This window comes from Perissodus microlepis, chromosome 19, assembly GCF_051167445.1.
Source record: "Perissodus microlepis isolate ML-2025 ecotype Zambia chromosome 19, ASM5116744v1, whole genome shotgun sequence".
NCBI classification, from domain to species: domain Eukaryota; kingdom Metazoa; phylum Chordata; class Actinopteri; order Cichliformes; family Cichlidae; genus Perissodus; species Perissodus microlepis.
This window is the reverse complement of record NC_140479.1, coordinates 24,939,351-24,955,104: the sequence shown is the minus strand read 5'-3', so window position 1 is coordinate 24,955,104 and position 15,754 is coordinate 24,939,351. Positions and strand designations below refer to the sequence as shown.

Sequence of the window (15,754 nt, the reverse complement as noted above, 5' to 3'; positions counted from 1 at the left end):
TCTTCTTCTTGGTTCTTGTTCAATTATGTTAGTTCCCTTTTTGTGTCTGTCCTAGTCGTGTGTCTCTTTGGCCTGTCTCTGTGGTTGTCTGGTCGAGTTCCCGTAATCATCACTAATCTTTGTGTTTCGTCTTTTTGGGTCCCCATTGTGACATGGCTGGACGTCTGCTCCTTGTGTCAAGTTAACATGTTTTAGTCTGGTTCTCAGTATGTGTGTTAGTTCCTATTTTATTTTGATAGTCGTGTTGTGCACGTCATGTACAGTTTTTCTTCCCCTGTCTTGTTTGTTAGATTCTGTTCCGCTGTGATTCCAGGTGTGTCCACTCTCCTCTTGTGTCTATAACATCTGCATCTCCCTCTGTTCTTTGTTGTGCTCTCCCTCTTAGTGTGTGAGTTTCTGTTGGTCTCATTTGCCTCTTGTTATTTTATGCTTATCCGGCTCTGTTTTTCTTTCTGTTTACCTTGCGTGTTATCAACTAAATAAAACAGATTCTGAGTTTATTTCTGTCTGCTGAACCCTGCGTTCAGTCCACTCTCTGCCACATGCCTGTTCCTTTTACAGAAAATGATTTCCCGTTGTAATACATTCTGGTTTTCTGTTTTGTTTTAAACACATATTTTTACATTATCAGTGCATGTGTACACTACACCATCTACATATATGGTGGATATGAAAATGACATGATGTTACACATCTGAAAATCTGATGAAAATCTCCTGGCAAACAGGTGCTAAGGCTGCCTACAAAAGTCAGACAAACGTTGGTGAAAGTGTGTCCCACTGCTGCTGAAGTGTCTTGCTGGCATTAATATGTTATATTAAGTTAAATATTATATATCTATATCTATATCTATCTATATCTCTATCTATCTATCTATCTATCTATCTATCTATCTATCTATCTATCTATCTATATATAATTTGAAACTAATAAAGGATTGTAATTATTGGAAAACAATTACTGCAAATTTATGCATACAGTACAGCAGAGCTGCATTTTTTAATGTTCTTTCTATAATTAGTTTAATTGATAAACTATATTGTGACGTAGGAAGAGCCTCGCTGTTTTAATGATGCAGTTTTCTAACAGGAAGAAGAATAGGGCTTCTCCATGTGTCCTCGATTTATTAAACTCATCCTTCAATTAAAGCGAGAGATCATTTAACTACATCACAGAGAAAAATGCATTTGCCTTGAAATTTAATTATTATAATAATGTCTCTCTCTCTCTTTTTCCCCCCTGATTGTGCTTTGAATGTGTTTCATGTTGCAGACCCCGACATTGTGTTTTAAAGCGGCATGGCACACTGCATAAACAACAAAGTCTTTCACATGAGAATGGAGGCCTGTCTGTTGGCGCCGAAGGCAACAGGCTGCATGACGCTGTGAATTAGCCACTTTCCTCTTCCTCCCACTGAATAATGAGAATCAGATGGGCTGTTAGTTTCAATAAAAATAGGAAAAAAATAAGCCCATATATTCATGAGAATGCTTCTACTCCTAAATGTTCATACAAACAGATAGAAAAGCAGTTAACACACAAACACATATCCTTGCACACCTTTCTGAGGACTTGTCCTTGATATAGTGCATTCCCTAGTTAATCCCCTAGTCTAAACGAAACCATCTCATCACGACTGATTGCCCAACCCTAACCCAAACAGCCACTTCTGCTTGTGGGATCCACCATTTTTGGTCCTCACAAAGATGCTGAACCCTGCATGTACTGTGGTCTCCTGGATTTGTGACCCCACAAATATAGTTCAAAGCACACTCAGACAAAAGCACACCGAGAGACATTGACTGGTTTAGCTGTTAGGAGTATTACATGAACCTGAGGATTCGTCATTTAGAGATTCACATTGCTGTCACAAAAACACAATGCATGGTGCTATCTTAGACCTACACATACTGAGCCTGCAGTTTGTAGCCTTATTTATGGCATTAAACATTAATCACACACTAATCAGGCAATGACCTCTGTTCTATGGGCTCAAATTGTGGTCATAAATATTTTGTACTTGTAAATCAGTTTTGTACGGAGCCCCGCAGGGGACATGGGAGAAAAAAAAATTAAGACGGACTTAAGTCGGGATCTTGCAAAAGTTTTGCGAGATCTCGCAAAACAAACTCAGGGTCTCGCAAAAGTTTTGCGAGATCTTGCAAAAGTTGAATTCCAACAGTGGCGGCAGCTACTTAGTTGTAATATTACTCTTTCTGGGTCACAAAATACACTTTTAAGATATTTTGAGGCGTGAATGTAGTGTAAATGTCAGATATCTGCTCGGTTTACAAGACATCACATATTTGCAAAAGTGCTCCGACGTTTTCGGAGATGTATGAAACTTTTGCGAGATCCCAAGTTTGATTTGCGAGATCTCGCAAAAGTTTTGTGAGATCCCGAGTTTGTTTTGCGAGATCTCGCAAAAGTCCGTCTTAATTTTTTTTTCTCCCATGCCCCCTGCGGGGCTCCATAGTTTTGTACTTGTAAATCAGGATTTGTATGTGTAAAAATAATTTGTGTGTGCGTAAAAAAGATTTGTGTGTGTTAGCCAAAAAATACATGAGAAAGTCTGCACTCAAGTTTCAAGTTACAAGTACGAATTTTGACCCGATTTTTCTTCCTTTCATCTGATTGGCCAATGTCATGTCAATCACAAATTTAACTATCCAATCAGAGAATAGATGGGTTTGGCTGTTGGAGGGGTGCTTTTTTGAACTGCAGGTCCTTAAAGGGTAATACAGTTTGAAGCTGGAGGATCTCTATATAAATATCCGATAGCAGCTAGGTCCCCTAACTTTCAGCAGCTGTTGAAAGGATGAAGTTGCTCCTTGTCGTTTCTATCTATGTCCTCTACAAGAGTTTCTGTTTTTTTTGCTGGTTCTTCAAATGTTCAATAAAAACATGTATGCTAATTCATAACGAAGAAAGCTTTGTAAGTATCCCCCACTGTCATTTCCACAACACTGCCCCCCCCCCGCTGGAGGTTTGCAGCGCTGTTGAAAAGGTTCAGGAGGTCCCTGTATTAAGCACGTAAACCTGTGACACAAAAATCACAAAACTCAGACCACCACAGACTGTTTTCCTTCGTGGTGATGAAGGAAAACGCTGGGCTGGCATGAAAAAGGGCATTTATTCCCTTCAAGGACCTGCAGTTCAAAAAAGCACCCCGCCAACAGCCAAACCCATCTGATTGGATAGTTAAATTTGTGATTGACATGACATTGGCCAATCAGATGAAAGGAAGAAAAATCGGGTCAAAATTCGTACTTGTAACTTGAAACTTGAGTGCAGACTTTCTCACGTATTTTTTGGCTAAGTCCACACACAAATCTTTTTTACACACACACAAATTCTTTTTACACATACAAATCCTGATTTACAAGTACAAAACTGATTTACACGTACAAAATATTTATGACCACAATTTGAACCCATACTGTTCGCTGATGACATTTTTGGTAAATATCTGAGCGCACGCAGAGATTTTCATTACAGAGTTGTGTCTGTTTTTAATACAGTGTCGCCCGGGGGCCGAGTGAGCACAGCGAGTCGGTATTGGTTTGGCCTTACATAGATATTATTAAACCATTTAACGATGAACTCATGAGAGTGGGAATTTCCTGTTACTAGCAAACTTTTACTTTAGCTCTGTTGTTTTCCATTCTACTTTGCTGGAGTCTCCCTCTTAACTCTAGCATGATCACACAATTTTAAACCTATGCCAAGGTGCTAGATGCTTTCAGCTGCATCTCATTGGCTTTATTAGCTGATAAAGTATGAAGCACTTGGTCTTTCTTGCTTTACTCTATTTAGTACTTGAATAAGCACTCTAATCTGATCTTGTACAAAGACTTGTACAAAACGTTTTAGCTCATCATCCAGTTATAACCTTCTGAAAAATATTCAGTAGCATTACAAGGTTTTCATCTGGGAATGGTATTTGCTCTTTTGCGTCCTGTATCCTCCGCTAATCTCTTAAAACCTCTCGTTATAAAGATGCAGGAGTAGGGTGCCACGCTCAGTCTCACCTGCCAGAGGCTGCAGAAAAATCTCTCCCATCGGGTGAATAAATGAAATTCCATTCTGACCATCAGCCGTGATGTCATCTGTCAATGCAGCATCGCCTCCTGTCAAAAACAAACCAACAAAAATAATAGTAATAACTTTAACTCTCTTGTCTAAACGACAGTTTTCTTTTGATGTAAAATCCCTATACTGACTCTCTGAAGTATGATTATCAAGGCAAAAAATACCTTAATACTAACTCAAATCTAGTTCTTAACACTGCTTGCAACAGTGGAAATTGTACATGAATGTTACACTAAAAATGAAGAACAGATTGCTGGCACAGAAGTAATGAATCAAGCTGAGAAGTATTTTCAGCAGACCGCAGTCAAAATAACCCACAATCGGCTGATACTCCTCTATGCATTCAGTCATCGAACCTCACAAAGAGGTTTGATGACTGAATGCATTTGCTTTAGCCTTCCAACAGTTTTTACTCTCTTGCATGTCCCTCTGAAACCCTGAGTTATAAATGTTAATCTGCAGAGTAGAGTACTATACAAAGGACAATGAAGATGAGCTGCCAGGAAGAAGAAGAGAGAAGAAGAAGTCCATAGAGTAGATTCATGGATGTAGCGAAGGAGCACATGCAGAGGGTTGGTGTGAGAGAGAACAAAGCTAAGGGGACAAAGTGAGATAGATGCAACAAGTCCTTTGTGGCGACCACTAAATGGAGTCTGAAGAAGAAAAAGAAGTACAGGAGTAGGGTAGTAGTGCCAAGTAGCTGGAGTGCTGACTAAAAATTTAGTCTGGGTTGAAATAACAATATGATGACAAAATACGGTTACCTCTGTATCCTCCTCCACCTCCTCCAGCTGTGCACGCACCGCCTCCTCCTCCAAACCCTCCGAAGGTCGACCAGCTGAGCTTAGAGAGCGCCAGGGGGCATGAAGATCCCCCCTCGGCACCTTCCACCAGGGATCTGCCAGCCATCAGGTGAGAACTTGAACTATCTTTCCAGCCGCCACCTCCACCTTTAAGGGAAACAAAACAAAGTCATTCACTGTTACAAGAGCTACTTTGGGAGCATTGCACAAGGTTGTAAAACACGGTTTGTGCGTTTGATGTTTACTGCAGTGAAAAAAAATTGACCGACTGAGAACAACGAAAAAATGAGTTGCCATTAAAAATTTGTTTAATATGGGTTCATAAAATAACCTGAAGGCTTACACTGTTGCTGTAATGTGAGTGAGCCAGCTTTGATTTTAAAAGGGTACTCGGGAGATTTTGAAATTATACACAGGCCAAAGTATCCTGACTTTTAGGCCCCGGTGTGGATCAAGATCCAAAAACAGGCTTTCTGTCATAACTTTGCATTTACCAAACCCAAATCAGGTTGTATGGCTGATATCTTTTAAGCAGCTTTTTCAGACTTGACAAGGGTCTCTAAAGAGTAACTATTTTCACACTTCATGACTACTAAATTAATGTTTTTATGTTCTGCTTGGGTTACACTGAGATTCTTTGGAGTCTGGATATAAGCACAGACACAGTCATCAGTGCAGTTTTATGGAGTATCTACAGCCACCAATGTGTGTAGTGTCTGTTGTGAGCTTGTCTCCGCTGTCACAAATTAGGCCCTACTTTCGACTGGTGATTCAGCGTACTGAGTCAGCGGTGGAGGCAATCAGTGAGAAAGCTGTCTGTCTGTTAAGCCAGAAGGCACACTTTAAAGACAAATAAGTTCAGTCTTGTTGTTCAGAAATTTTAGCACAGGGCTTTTGATTTTTCCGACTGTTTTTTGTTCTGTTGTTGTGTTTCTTTGTTTCCATTCGCAGGCAGCTGGTGGGTGGACAAAGGGTCAAGAGTAAAGCGTCAGCTATTCGGTCGCCATAAAAAATGTTAAAACTGAAAGGAGACTTTCCGCCCATCCACTTATACAGCAACAATGTATCTATACTGCAGCTTTGTTTTGGGCATGAATTTAACCTTTGACTGCACCAAAGTGAACTGATGAATACAGAGACGCCTCGCAATGAATAAAAAGAGTTAACGGGTTCAACCATCATCTCTAATCTACAAAGACGGGCAGATATAAGCAGGTTTCATACAAACAACATATCAAAGGAAGACAAGCTTCACTGAAAGATATTCCTCTGCCCTTCAGAGGTCTTTGATCAGTGATAACATACTGTATATATACGGCTTGTCTCATGTGGTGGCACTTTAAACATCAGCACACATGCAAACGCGCGTAAACAGAAAGACCTCATCTGCTCAGTACTTCGAGCTGCAAACTTGCCCTGACACGCAGATCTTTATCTAAACAGTCTCTCAGAGGTTTCAATAAGATGAGTTGATAAACGGTTCTCGTTGAGACTCGGCTGGTCAGAAGGGATTTACTGAGAATGTTCCAGCGAAAGAAGTGAATTCCAGATACATCCCATTATCCACAGGCCAAACACATGCATGCCAACCTGCGCCACCCTGTGTGTGTGAGAATACAGAACAAATAAATCCTCTCATATCTCCAGCTACCTTTTGGACAAATGAAATGCGTGCTTCGGTATCAGACGATACTGAATTCAGTCAGAACAACGTCTTCTCATCCAAAGTTTACAGCACGTTCTGTATAAGAAAATTAAACTTTTCTTTGAACAGAAAGTGTAGAGGGTAATTTGTAACCAAAAAGAAAAAATACCCACAATTGCAGCTTTTAAAGTTAGGCAAGAAAGTATCTGGACAATGAAACTATTTTTGTAATTTTGCTTTTGTACACCTCCACAGTGGATTCTGAATCAAACAATCAAGATGTAATTGAAGTGCAGACTTTCAGCTTTAAATGAAGGGGTTTAACAAAAGTGCTGCATTGACTAGGAAAACATAAAAGGACAAACTAAGACAAGTTTACTTATGAGGACTGTTTTCAATACTTGGATGAAGTTCCTTTCCTTTTGCACACTTACAAAAGAAATGTCATTGCCCCAGAAATCTATGGATCCAACTTTATATTAAATTTCATGCGCTGCTTTCTGTAATACATTTTTGTGTGTGCTGCTGAGTAAAAAAAACCCTGTTATGCAACAACCAATAGCATTCCATCTAACTAATTCTATTGAATCTAGTTTTTAATAGGGAAAAATGCCAGGAACACTGATTCTGGAAAGCTGTTTCATTCTTTTACATAATTGAATAGAATATTTAATACTGTGGGCACAATAACAGTAACTTCATTTTCCTCAGTTATGCAAGGGTGGACGGAGTCATCTTAAAGTCAGACATCTCAAGATTTGAACACATCAAAGTGAAGTTATTTAGTGATGAGTGACCTTTGTGGCCTGTATTGAACAAAGACTCACCCCTTATTAATTTCATTTTTGCTAGGAAAATAACAAAATATTTGTAGTTGTTCATTGGAAACACATTATAGAGCAAATAGTTCAATTATAATGAGTTTGAAGGCAAATGTTTGGTACGACCACCTTTATTCGTTGACACAGAACTCTTTTGGGCTGCTTTCTTGTAATTCCCCTGGGCTCCTTGAAGGACATTAAAAGCTCTTCTTTGGATGTTGGATGCTTTTTGTTGCATTCACTGTTAAGATGAGCCCACACTGCTTCAATAATGTTGAGGTCTCAGCTCTGGGGGGACGAATCCATCACTTCTAGTTATCGATTGTGTGTTTTTCTACCTCCATATGCTTTTACTGAATTTGCAGGGTATTTGGGATCAATGTCATGTTAAAAAATGAAGCCACTGCCAGTCAGATGCTTTCCAGATGGTATTGGATGATCAAGATGTGATGGTACTTTCCCATGTTTCTAATTCCACCAAAACCTCCACTGTGTTTCACAGATGGCTGTAGAAAGTTAATGTTGTACCTCCCTCAATAGTTCGAGCCAAAAATGTAAAATTCGGATTCATTATTCCATTTGACGTTTTGCCATTGACTTTCAGTCCAGTTCTTGTGTAATGTCGCATACCTCAGCTGTTTCTCCGTCTTTCCCTTCCTTAAGAATGGCTTCTTGATAGCCACCCTTCCACTGACACCATTTCTGATGAGCCTTCAGTGAACGGTAGATGACTCAACAGAGGGGTACTTTTGGCATTTTTTATACATTAAACTAAAATAGCAGTTTTTGCAACAGGACACTAGCAACAAAGAGCTTATATTACACTACCTGCTGCACCAGTTTGGCCATTGCTACTGGGAGCTTCGGTGCTGTTTTCATACTGCTCCAGTGGTATGTTGTCCAGACTGGACTCAGGGTCCTCCAGGTAGGCATTTCCTCCTCCACCAGCTGCGATCAGCAAGGGAACCAGCTCTCCACCCTCCTTCTGAAAAGACCACGCACGAGTAAATCTTTCAATTTAATTTATTTAAATGATGATGAACAGTTTATATAAGCTAAACAACAACTTTAGAAGTCCCAATGGTACAATAGATAAGAGCGATCATAAAAAAGTGAACCTCGTGCTAAAGTTCCATGCTGCATGCAGATATAATCTATCTATATTTAAATCTATGGATTAAAGAATGAAACACCGCTGAATCATTTCAAATGCTTATGTGCCACAGTGCTGTATCTTAACAATGCTATGCACACAAACCCAGAGAAAATGCACACAGTTCTGAAACAACTCAAAGTGTCTTCTGCTACCTTAAAGACGTACGTTGCTCCCCCTCCTCCGCCTCCTCCTCCAGCCCACTCTACACCAGCCTGCAGCTTGAGGTTGTCTTCAATCACAGATGACTCTCCGAGGCAGATCTTTTGGGTGTGAGGATTTCTCTAAAACACGTGGAAGATGGAAAATCAAGCGCCACAAGATTTAAAAAAAAAAAGAAAAAAAAAAGTTGCAGAAACATGAACCTGGCATTAAAAAAGGAAAATCAGAATTTAGGACGCCATCTTGTCTCTCCTCTCTAAGACATCCCACTCATCCCACATCAACAAATCCTTCCAGCCTGTTCTCACCCTCACTATACTCACCCCTGGGCATGCGTCCTCTCCCTGGTGTCCCACCAAGATGTAAAGCATATCTCCTTTTTCCAGAGGAAAGATGGCAGAAATAAAGACCCCATGGTTGCGTTTGTTGTGGTTTTTTGCTCCTTTTCCTCCTGCAGCCCCATAAGCAGAGATCCTGAGGGGGGGATCATTGCAACAGAAGAAGATTTAATCCTTGGTCTTAAATGAAGTGCTTTTAGGCTTAGCCACGCACTGTATACCGTAATGGATAACAAATACCTCATTACACTGAGCAAACGGCTGCAGGTGTCTGTCGTAAAATGTGGATTATGAAATAGTTACCAGTGATCCTAATAAGATTCCTTATTACGAACTCACATCGTGTTAATGTGGCTAGGAATTACATGTGTGTATAATTTAACTACCAAAGTCCACTGTTTACAAAAACTGGTACATGTTCCCTGGCTCGGTATCACCGACCACTTACAGGTATCTGTTAGTAGCAGGCACCTTCCACATCTGAATTCCTTTCAAGTGTCCCTCCTTCCCCACAGTAACGTTGATATTTTTGTTCCTGTAAGTGCTGTCACACTGGGCTTGGGTTGGGCCCTGTGGTCCACTGGCACCGCATGATGTAAACCACCAAGTCATCAGAGAAACCTCTACAAAAGGCAATAGAGGGGGAAAAAATACTGCTTTTAGTTGTTTAATAAGCTGCAAAAACTACAACCATTTTCACATTGTTATGTGGAGGGGAAAAAGTACCAAAAGCATGAAAATCAGTAAACAGCTGAGATAAGATACACAGTGAAGAACAGATGCATACATATGGCACATCTATAAGAGTCACAGGTAATTGCATTAAGGAGCTGGCATGTGATTGCCGAACACAGGCTGGATTAAAAGCTTCTGGTTAGCTGTGATGAGTGAACAATTGACCACCTGGTGTGCAAATTGTGCAAACAGAATGGATTAAAGATGACACAGTAGACTGGGACACTTCAGAAATTCACACGCTATACAAGATAACTGCTGGAGCTGTGCACTACCTGAGGCCAAAGGCTCTGGAAGGGGGCTTAAGAAATCTTCAAAGTCGGTCGCGGGCAGCAGAAAGTTGAGATCTGATGGAGGGGAGGGGAAGCCAGAGTAAAGGTAAAGGCAGGGGAAGAAAAAAAAAAGAGAGGAGTCACAGTCACTCATCTGGATTTCACCTGATTATGAACTATATTTAGAATGAAAGTGGCACAGATTTCCTGAGAACAGGGCTACACCATGAAAACCTTTCTATCTTGGCAGTGTTTACCCACTGTGGAGCGTAGAGACACGGGATTTTTGTGGTATTGGTGGTAAAGGTTGTACGCTCCTCATTGCCAAGCCCTTAGGCAACAAGAGCCGTTAAGGTCTTATAACCCTCTCGAACACAACAAGTTCCCCACATAGAGTGAGATCATAAATGTGATGGGCAGACTCATTATTCTGAATTATTGCTTTCTAAATTTACTCTAGAAACCTGATTTAAAGCCGAAGTCAGTTAGAAAATGTTCCGTCCTCACCCAACTGCAGAAGCGCAACAGACAACTGCGCCTCCCTGGAGGCTTCAAACCATATTTCTCCTAAATCCCGCCGAAACAAAAACAGACCGTTTCATGTCTTTGTTATTAGTGTAGCACCATAGTGACTTGTAAAAGTCTGCTCTCTACTTTGAAAATTAAAAGCTGAAGTGCAACAACACGGGAGCAGGAATGTTGGCACACACTGCTGTCGTACTGCGGCGCTACATTTGCAGCAAATCATGAAACGTCGGTTACCCACATGTCTCAGCCAATCAACTAAACGGGGCATCAAACGAATAGCTGAGGGCCGCTGTGGTGCTGAACAAAACACAGCAGTTGGGGAGGTCTCCCTGTGCTCCTCCCAAGCTCAGCCGCAGTTTGATTTCATAAAGTGCACCGATCATTATGAAAGCAAAGACTAAATATGCGGTAAAGCAAGACAAATGTGTGTTTTAGCCCTTGAGAACTTTTAAAGAAATCTGTATTAGCTTTACTTAATGGTTGTGTGATCTTAGCTTACCTGACTGGAAGCAGGCTGCTCCAAGTGCAATGTCATCTAGAGCGACGTCAGCATTGGAGCCTTGTCCCCACACAGCTGTCACTTTAACACGAAACCTGGAGCAATCAGAGAATTACAGTTGTCTTTTCTTATGAGAAAGCAGCAGGATTTCAATCCCAGTGAGTGTACTTAAACTCTTCAGAGTAAAGTAGGAGTGAAATCTCTTTTATTATGAGCACTAAATCTGATTACACATTCTTTAGATGAAAGGAGCAATTTTCCTTTTCTTATTACTGACCTAAAGCATGTACTCATCCCTAAGCTCCACTATCTCTGACAGGGGAAAACAAAGGAGAAAATGAAACTTTATGGAGCTCCATGGGAAAAAGAGGTGAGTAAACCTCAACGACACATCATCCCTTTAACACACGAGAGATCAGCCTTTATTCTTTCATTCATCCCCCTGTTTGTTTTCCTCTTATGTACCCGTGATGAAGGTTAGTCAGTTCCAGGGCAACCGGTTCCCAGTTATCTTCGGCTTGACCATTCCTCTCCCAGACTGGTACCGCGGCGACGGTCCCGTTTTCCTCTATAGCCACTTGCAACGAGCCATTAAAATGACCACGCAGGTACAGAGAGAAATGCATCTACACAAACAGAGATGAGGATCATTAAGATTTTTGGTGAGATATGTAATATGATTTGAACTCCCCCACACAGACACAGACAAGACAATCAAACATGCTTAAATTGAATAATTCAAATATTACATCAGGCAAGTAACTGACCTGGCAAGCAACAGAAGAGACTGGACGAGGGAATGCAGAGCTCTGAACGAACGCTTCTTTAAGTGAATTACTCTCTCTGACAGGGAGAAACAAGAAGTGCCCTAGGGGAAGACAACAAATGTAACACATTTACCAGGTTATGTGATTTAGCTAGTTAGTTAGTTAGATTTTTGAGCCAAACCCACATTAATCTTTCTTATTGATCAACATAAACCAGCAGCTTATAAAAGTAATGACTTTTATGGCGACACAAATTGGCCATAGACGCGAGGCAGATAAAGTACTTAAAGCTGAAAGAATAAAGTGCTGTTGGGGGTAAAATGTGACTTGTAGACTAAAGCGCATTGAGGTTAACAGAGCTGTAAATGTAATGCAATGCTCTGCTAGTCTCAATGAATGCCAGACACTAATTTGTCTGCTAAATGACTTGTATACAGCCACAAGATGGTCATTTCAGTCAACCTCTAGATGTTTGCTATAGAGCATATTAACTGCCAGTTACAATTACATCTTTTATTTCATCTTCTGCTGGCAATCCTGCTTTCATCCTCTTTCGGCATGCAAAAAAACCTCATGTGCAGTGTTTTACATTTGCCTGACAAACGAAAGCTCCACAGTTCAATCCTGGGAAGAAACTTGCACCCCTTGTGGTTGCTTCAAGAGCATCTGGCGTAAAAATGTTGCCAGATCAAATACGTGGCGCTACCTGCTGCGGCAAGCCCTCGTGAATAAGGAGTAGCACCTGTCAGGTCTTTCTGACAAGCATACATATGCTTTAAAGTTACACTGCGAACTAGAAATGACCTGACAATGCTTCTCAGACAATGCAGCAATAGTGGTTTTATTGTTTTTACTTACTGAACATCAAAACAAGCATTCTCGTCATTGGCTGTGTATTAAAAAAGAGTAAATTCAAAAATCCTGTTTGCAACAAAGGAAAATTAAGAAGTTTTGACACAAGGAAATGTGAGCTTCAAAAACAAATGAGGGTATTTTCCCATCACTCCACACTGCAATAATTCATCGGAGCTGGAGGAGATTCACCAGAGGAACAGTAATTAAATTAGGGCATAATTCACATGTGCTGTGCACGCACACGCACACACATTCACACACACATGCAGACACAAACCTTGTGTGCGCTGCAGAGCGAAACCCTGCATGTCTTTTCTCTTCATGAGCTCATCTCCTGCAACTCTCCTCCAGCCCGAGTGCTGGTTGGACATAGACCAACCACATGAATCCCCGTCAAACGAACAGTATGAGCCAAAGGGGAGAGCATCTGGGAAGGAAGCAGATTATCATCATACTTCAAAAAGACAGAAACCACAGCTGCTAAAAAGTCCATCTCCTACCCCGGATTCCTCGTCTTTCAGACAAGAATTATATTTTGAAAGAAATCATCCGAGCACAAATTATATGGATGATGTTTTTCTTCACGCGAAAGTCGCGCGTGTGTGTGTGTGTGTTTTCTTCTGTCACTCTCCACACTTTGCACTACACGTGTACTGCGACACATTTCAGATCAGAGCACTGTGATTACTCCCAGACCTCTTAGGATGTGTTTTTTTCAGTTTCACCTTCAAAGTGAAAATGTTGTCCAACAACTCCAAAACATAGTGACTCTTATCAGTTTTGGGGGCTTGCAAATACTTCACTGGGTCAAAAATATACTGCTCAAAAAAATTACTTCTTTGAGAAGATGCCACATTGTTTGAAATGAAAATTCTTATCTTACAGAGGGTTGAAATAACAGAAACCCTGAAAATCTAGATAAAAAAACGATGCAGCAGGCTTGTCCATTTTTCTGATATTCCATTGCTGCAATTCAAGATATTACTTAGTAATTTGTATGGCCTACAGGTTCTTGTGTGCATGCCTGACATCCCAGTGAGACGACTCGTGGTGTCCTGGGGGATCTCCCATCAGATCTGGACCAGGGCATCACTGAGTTGCTGGAACAGTCTGAGGTGCACCATGAACTAGTAGGAATCCACTGCAACAGCACAGGATCTGACAGAAGGTGCTGTTGCCTAACCGGTCTGAGGTCTGTGTCATCTTCTCATCCTGTTCTTTCTTGCATAAAGGAGCAGATACTGGTTGTCCTGGTGGATTAAAGTCTTTGTACGACCCCCTCCAGCTCTCCTAGAATAACTGTCTGTCTCCTAGGATATCTCAATGCTCTTGAGCCTGTACTGGGAGATACCCTACCTGTGCAACCTCTATAGGGTCCAGGTATTGCCTCATGCTACCAGTAGTGATACTGACCCTGGCCAAATGGAAAAACAATCAGAAAAGATGAGGAGGGAAAAAATGCCAGTGACCTCCACCTGTAAAACCATTCCTGTTTTGTTGCCTGTTGTTAATTTCATTAATACCAGAGGAGCTGAAACTGATTAACGATCCCCCCCTGCTGCCTAACTGACCAGATCAATATCTCAGGAGTTTAACTGGCGTTCCTTCATTTCTGAGATAATGTATTTTGCTGAAAAGCTAGGACATGAATCACTTGTTGCATAAAATGCACAGCACACATGCAGACTATCCTTTGATAGTCAGCATGTGTAGGTTTAACCACCAAGAAGTATGAGGTCAAATAATCAATTTAAAACATATGCGTAGGCATATCTTTGAGCTTTTTAGGTACCTTGTGCTAAGGCTATTTTTATGCTATGGAAGCTTCCCCGACTCCACCTTTGTCCTTGATGCAGACGGGAGATTGGTGTAATTCTTCTCTTCTCACTCTAGGCATGTATTTAATTGTGAAAGAAGCCAGAATACAGAGAGAGCTGTTTCCAGTTTTTGTGCTAAAATAGACAAAACATGTAAGCCACCTCTCTATAGAACCCACAGAGATTAAATTGATACCAATGTATGCACATGAAAGTGGTTAAGACACCCGTGTGCTCGTTGAAGAAATTACATCTCCGCTGTGGCCTTTCCCCCCAGCGTTTCACAGCTCAAGTGCTTTAAATAACCCTGACTATATCGATTTTACTGACGGAAGCGTTTTGCCTTTTCAGTGTCTCGGAGAGTTTTTTCTTTGCACACAGTGATTGATGTTATAAAAAAGAGAAAGAGGTAACTTGTTTGATTGTGATGTGAGAGGAACTGAAAGGTAATGACTGATGCTTTTTTGTGCATGTTTTTTTCAATAGGATAATAAATCTGCAAAGGGTTTATCATATTATCTGAAATCTTTGATGTAGACAGAGAAGAGAGCTTTGAAAAGAGAACAGCCAATTGGATTCCTGACACTACATTTTACTGCTAATTAGGAAAAAACACACTAGGCGGTGAAAACGTTTTAATGCAAATTATCCGAGGGAGAGAATCTGCACTCAGGTTTCAGACTTTAAACACCCCACATAATACTTATTCTCTACACTTTAAATTTATTGTGTAAAGGCCCTTGGCATGGAATAATCTTGTGCCTTTGGTGAAAGGATTAACAATTTATCATCACTTAAATTTTATACAGCTAATGCAAATGGATTACAGCTTGCCAATAGCTCGCTGACTGCTTCAGGACTGCGCAACAGTACGCTGGCCTGATATAACTCCCGATGTGCACAAACTGAAGCAGTCACACGTGTTTTCCTGCTCATAATGCTGTCGCTATAAGAATCGGTCAGATGGTGCAGATGAAATCGAATCAAATACATCATCATAAAAGCTCTGCTGCACTCTGTGTGATTTTATTTAAAAAAAAACAACAAAAACAAAATCTCACCACAGATGAAGCCCTCGTCTTCTCCATAAGGACAGTCCGTGTGGAAGTTACACACTTGGCTCGTGTCGATGCAGTCTCCTGAGTGGTTGCAGTGGAAAGATTCCTCACAAATGGGACTCATTTCACCGAAATGGTGTTCTGCAATGGAGACAACCACACAACAACTGTAACAACGTACAAAGCAGATTTAGAGGCCCGGTGAGTTA

The 15,754-nt window shown here is 40.9% G+C and overlaps 1 protein-coding gene across 1 annotated transcript in view; it reads right to left on the bottom strand.

The window, feature by feature from the left end:
• ltk (leukocyte receptor tyrosine kinase) overlaps positions 1 to 15,754 on the bottom strand; it is a 73,343-nt gene that overhangs the window by 14,421 nt on the left and 43,168 nt on the right. Inside the window, exons 6-17 of the mRNA XM_084913945.1 lie at positions 15,549 to 15,686; positions 12,948 to 13,097; positions 11,816 to 11,916; positions 11,514 to 11,674; positions 11,049 to 11,143; positions 10,025 to 10,096; positions 9,463 to 9,637; positions 9,000 to 9,150; positions 8,670 to 8,798; positions 8,190 to 8,346; positions 4,857 to 5,042; positions 4,032 to 4,130 (exon numbers count right to left, since the gene is read on the bottom strand). Coding sequence (XP_084770071.1) covers positions 4,032 to 4,130; positions 4,857 to 5,042; positions 8,190 to 8,346; positions 8,670 to 8,798; positions 9,000 to 9,150; positions 9,463 to 9,637; positions 10,025 to 10,096; positions 11,049 to 11,143; positions 11,514 to 11,674; positions 11,816 to 11,916; positions 12,948 to 13,097; positions 15,549 to 15,686 — 1,614 coding nt within the window. The remainder of the gene's footprint in view (positions 1 to 4,031; positions 4,131 to 4,856; positions 5,043 to 8,189; positions 8,347 to 8,669; positions 8,799 to 8,999; positions 9,151 to 9,462; positions 9,638 to 10,024; positions 10,097 to 11,048; positions 11,144 to 11,513; positions 11,675 to 11,815; positions 11,917 to 12,947; positions 13,098 to 15,548; positions 15,687 to 15,754) is intronic.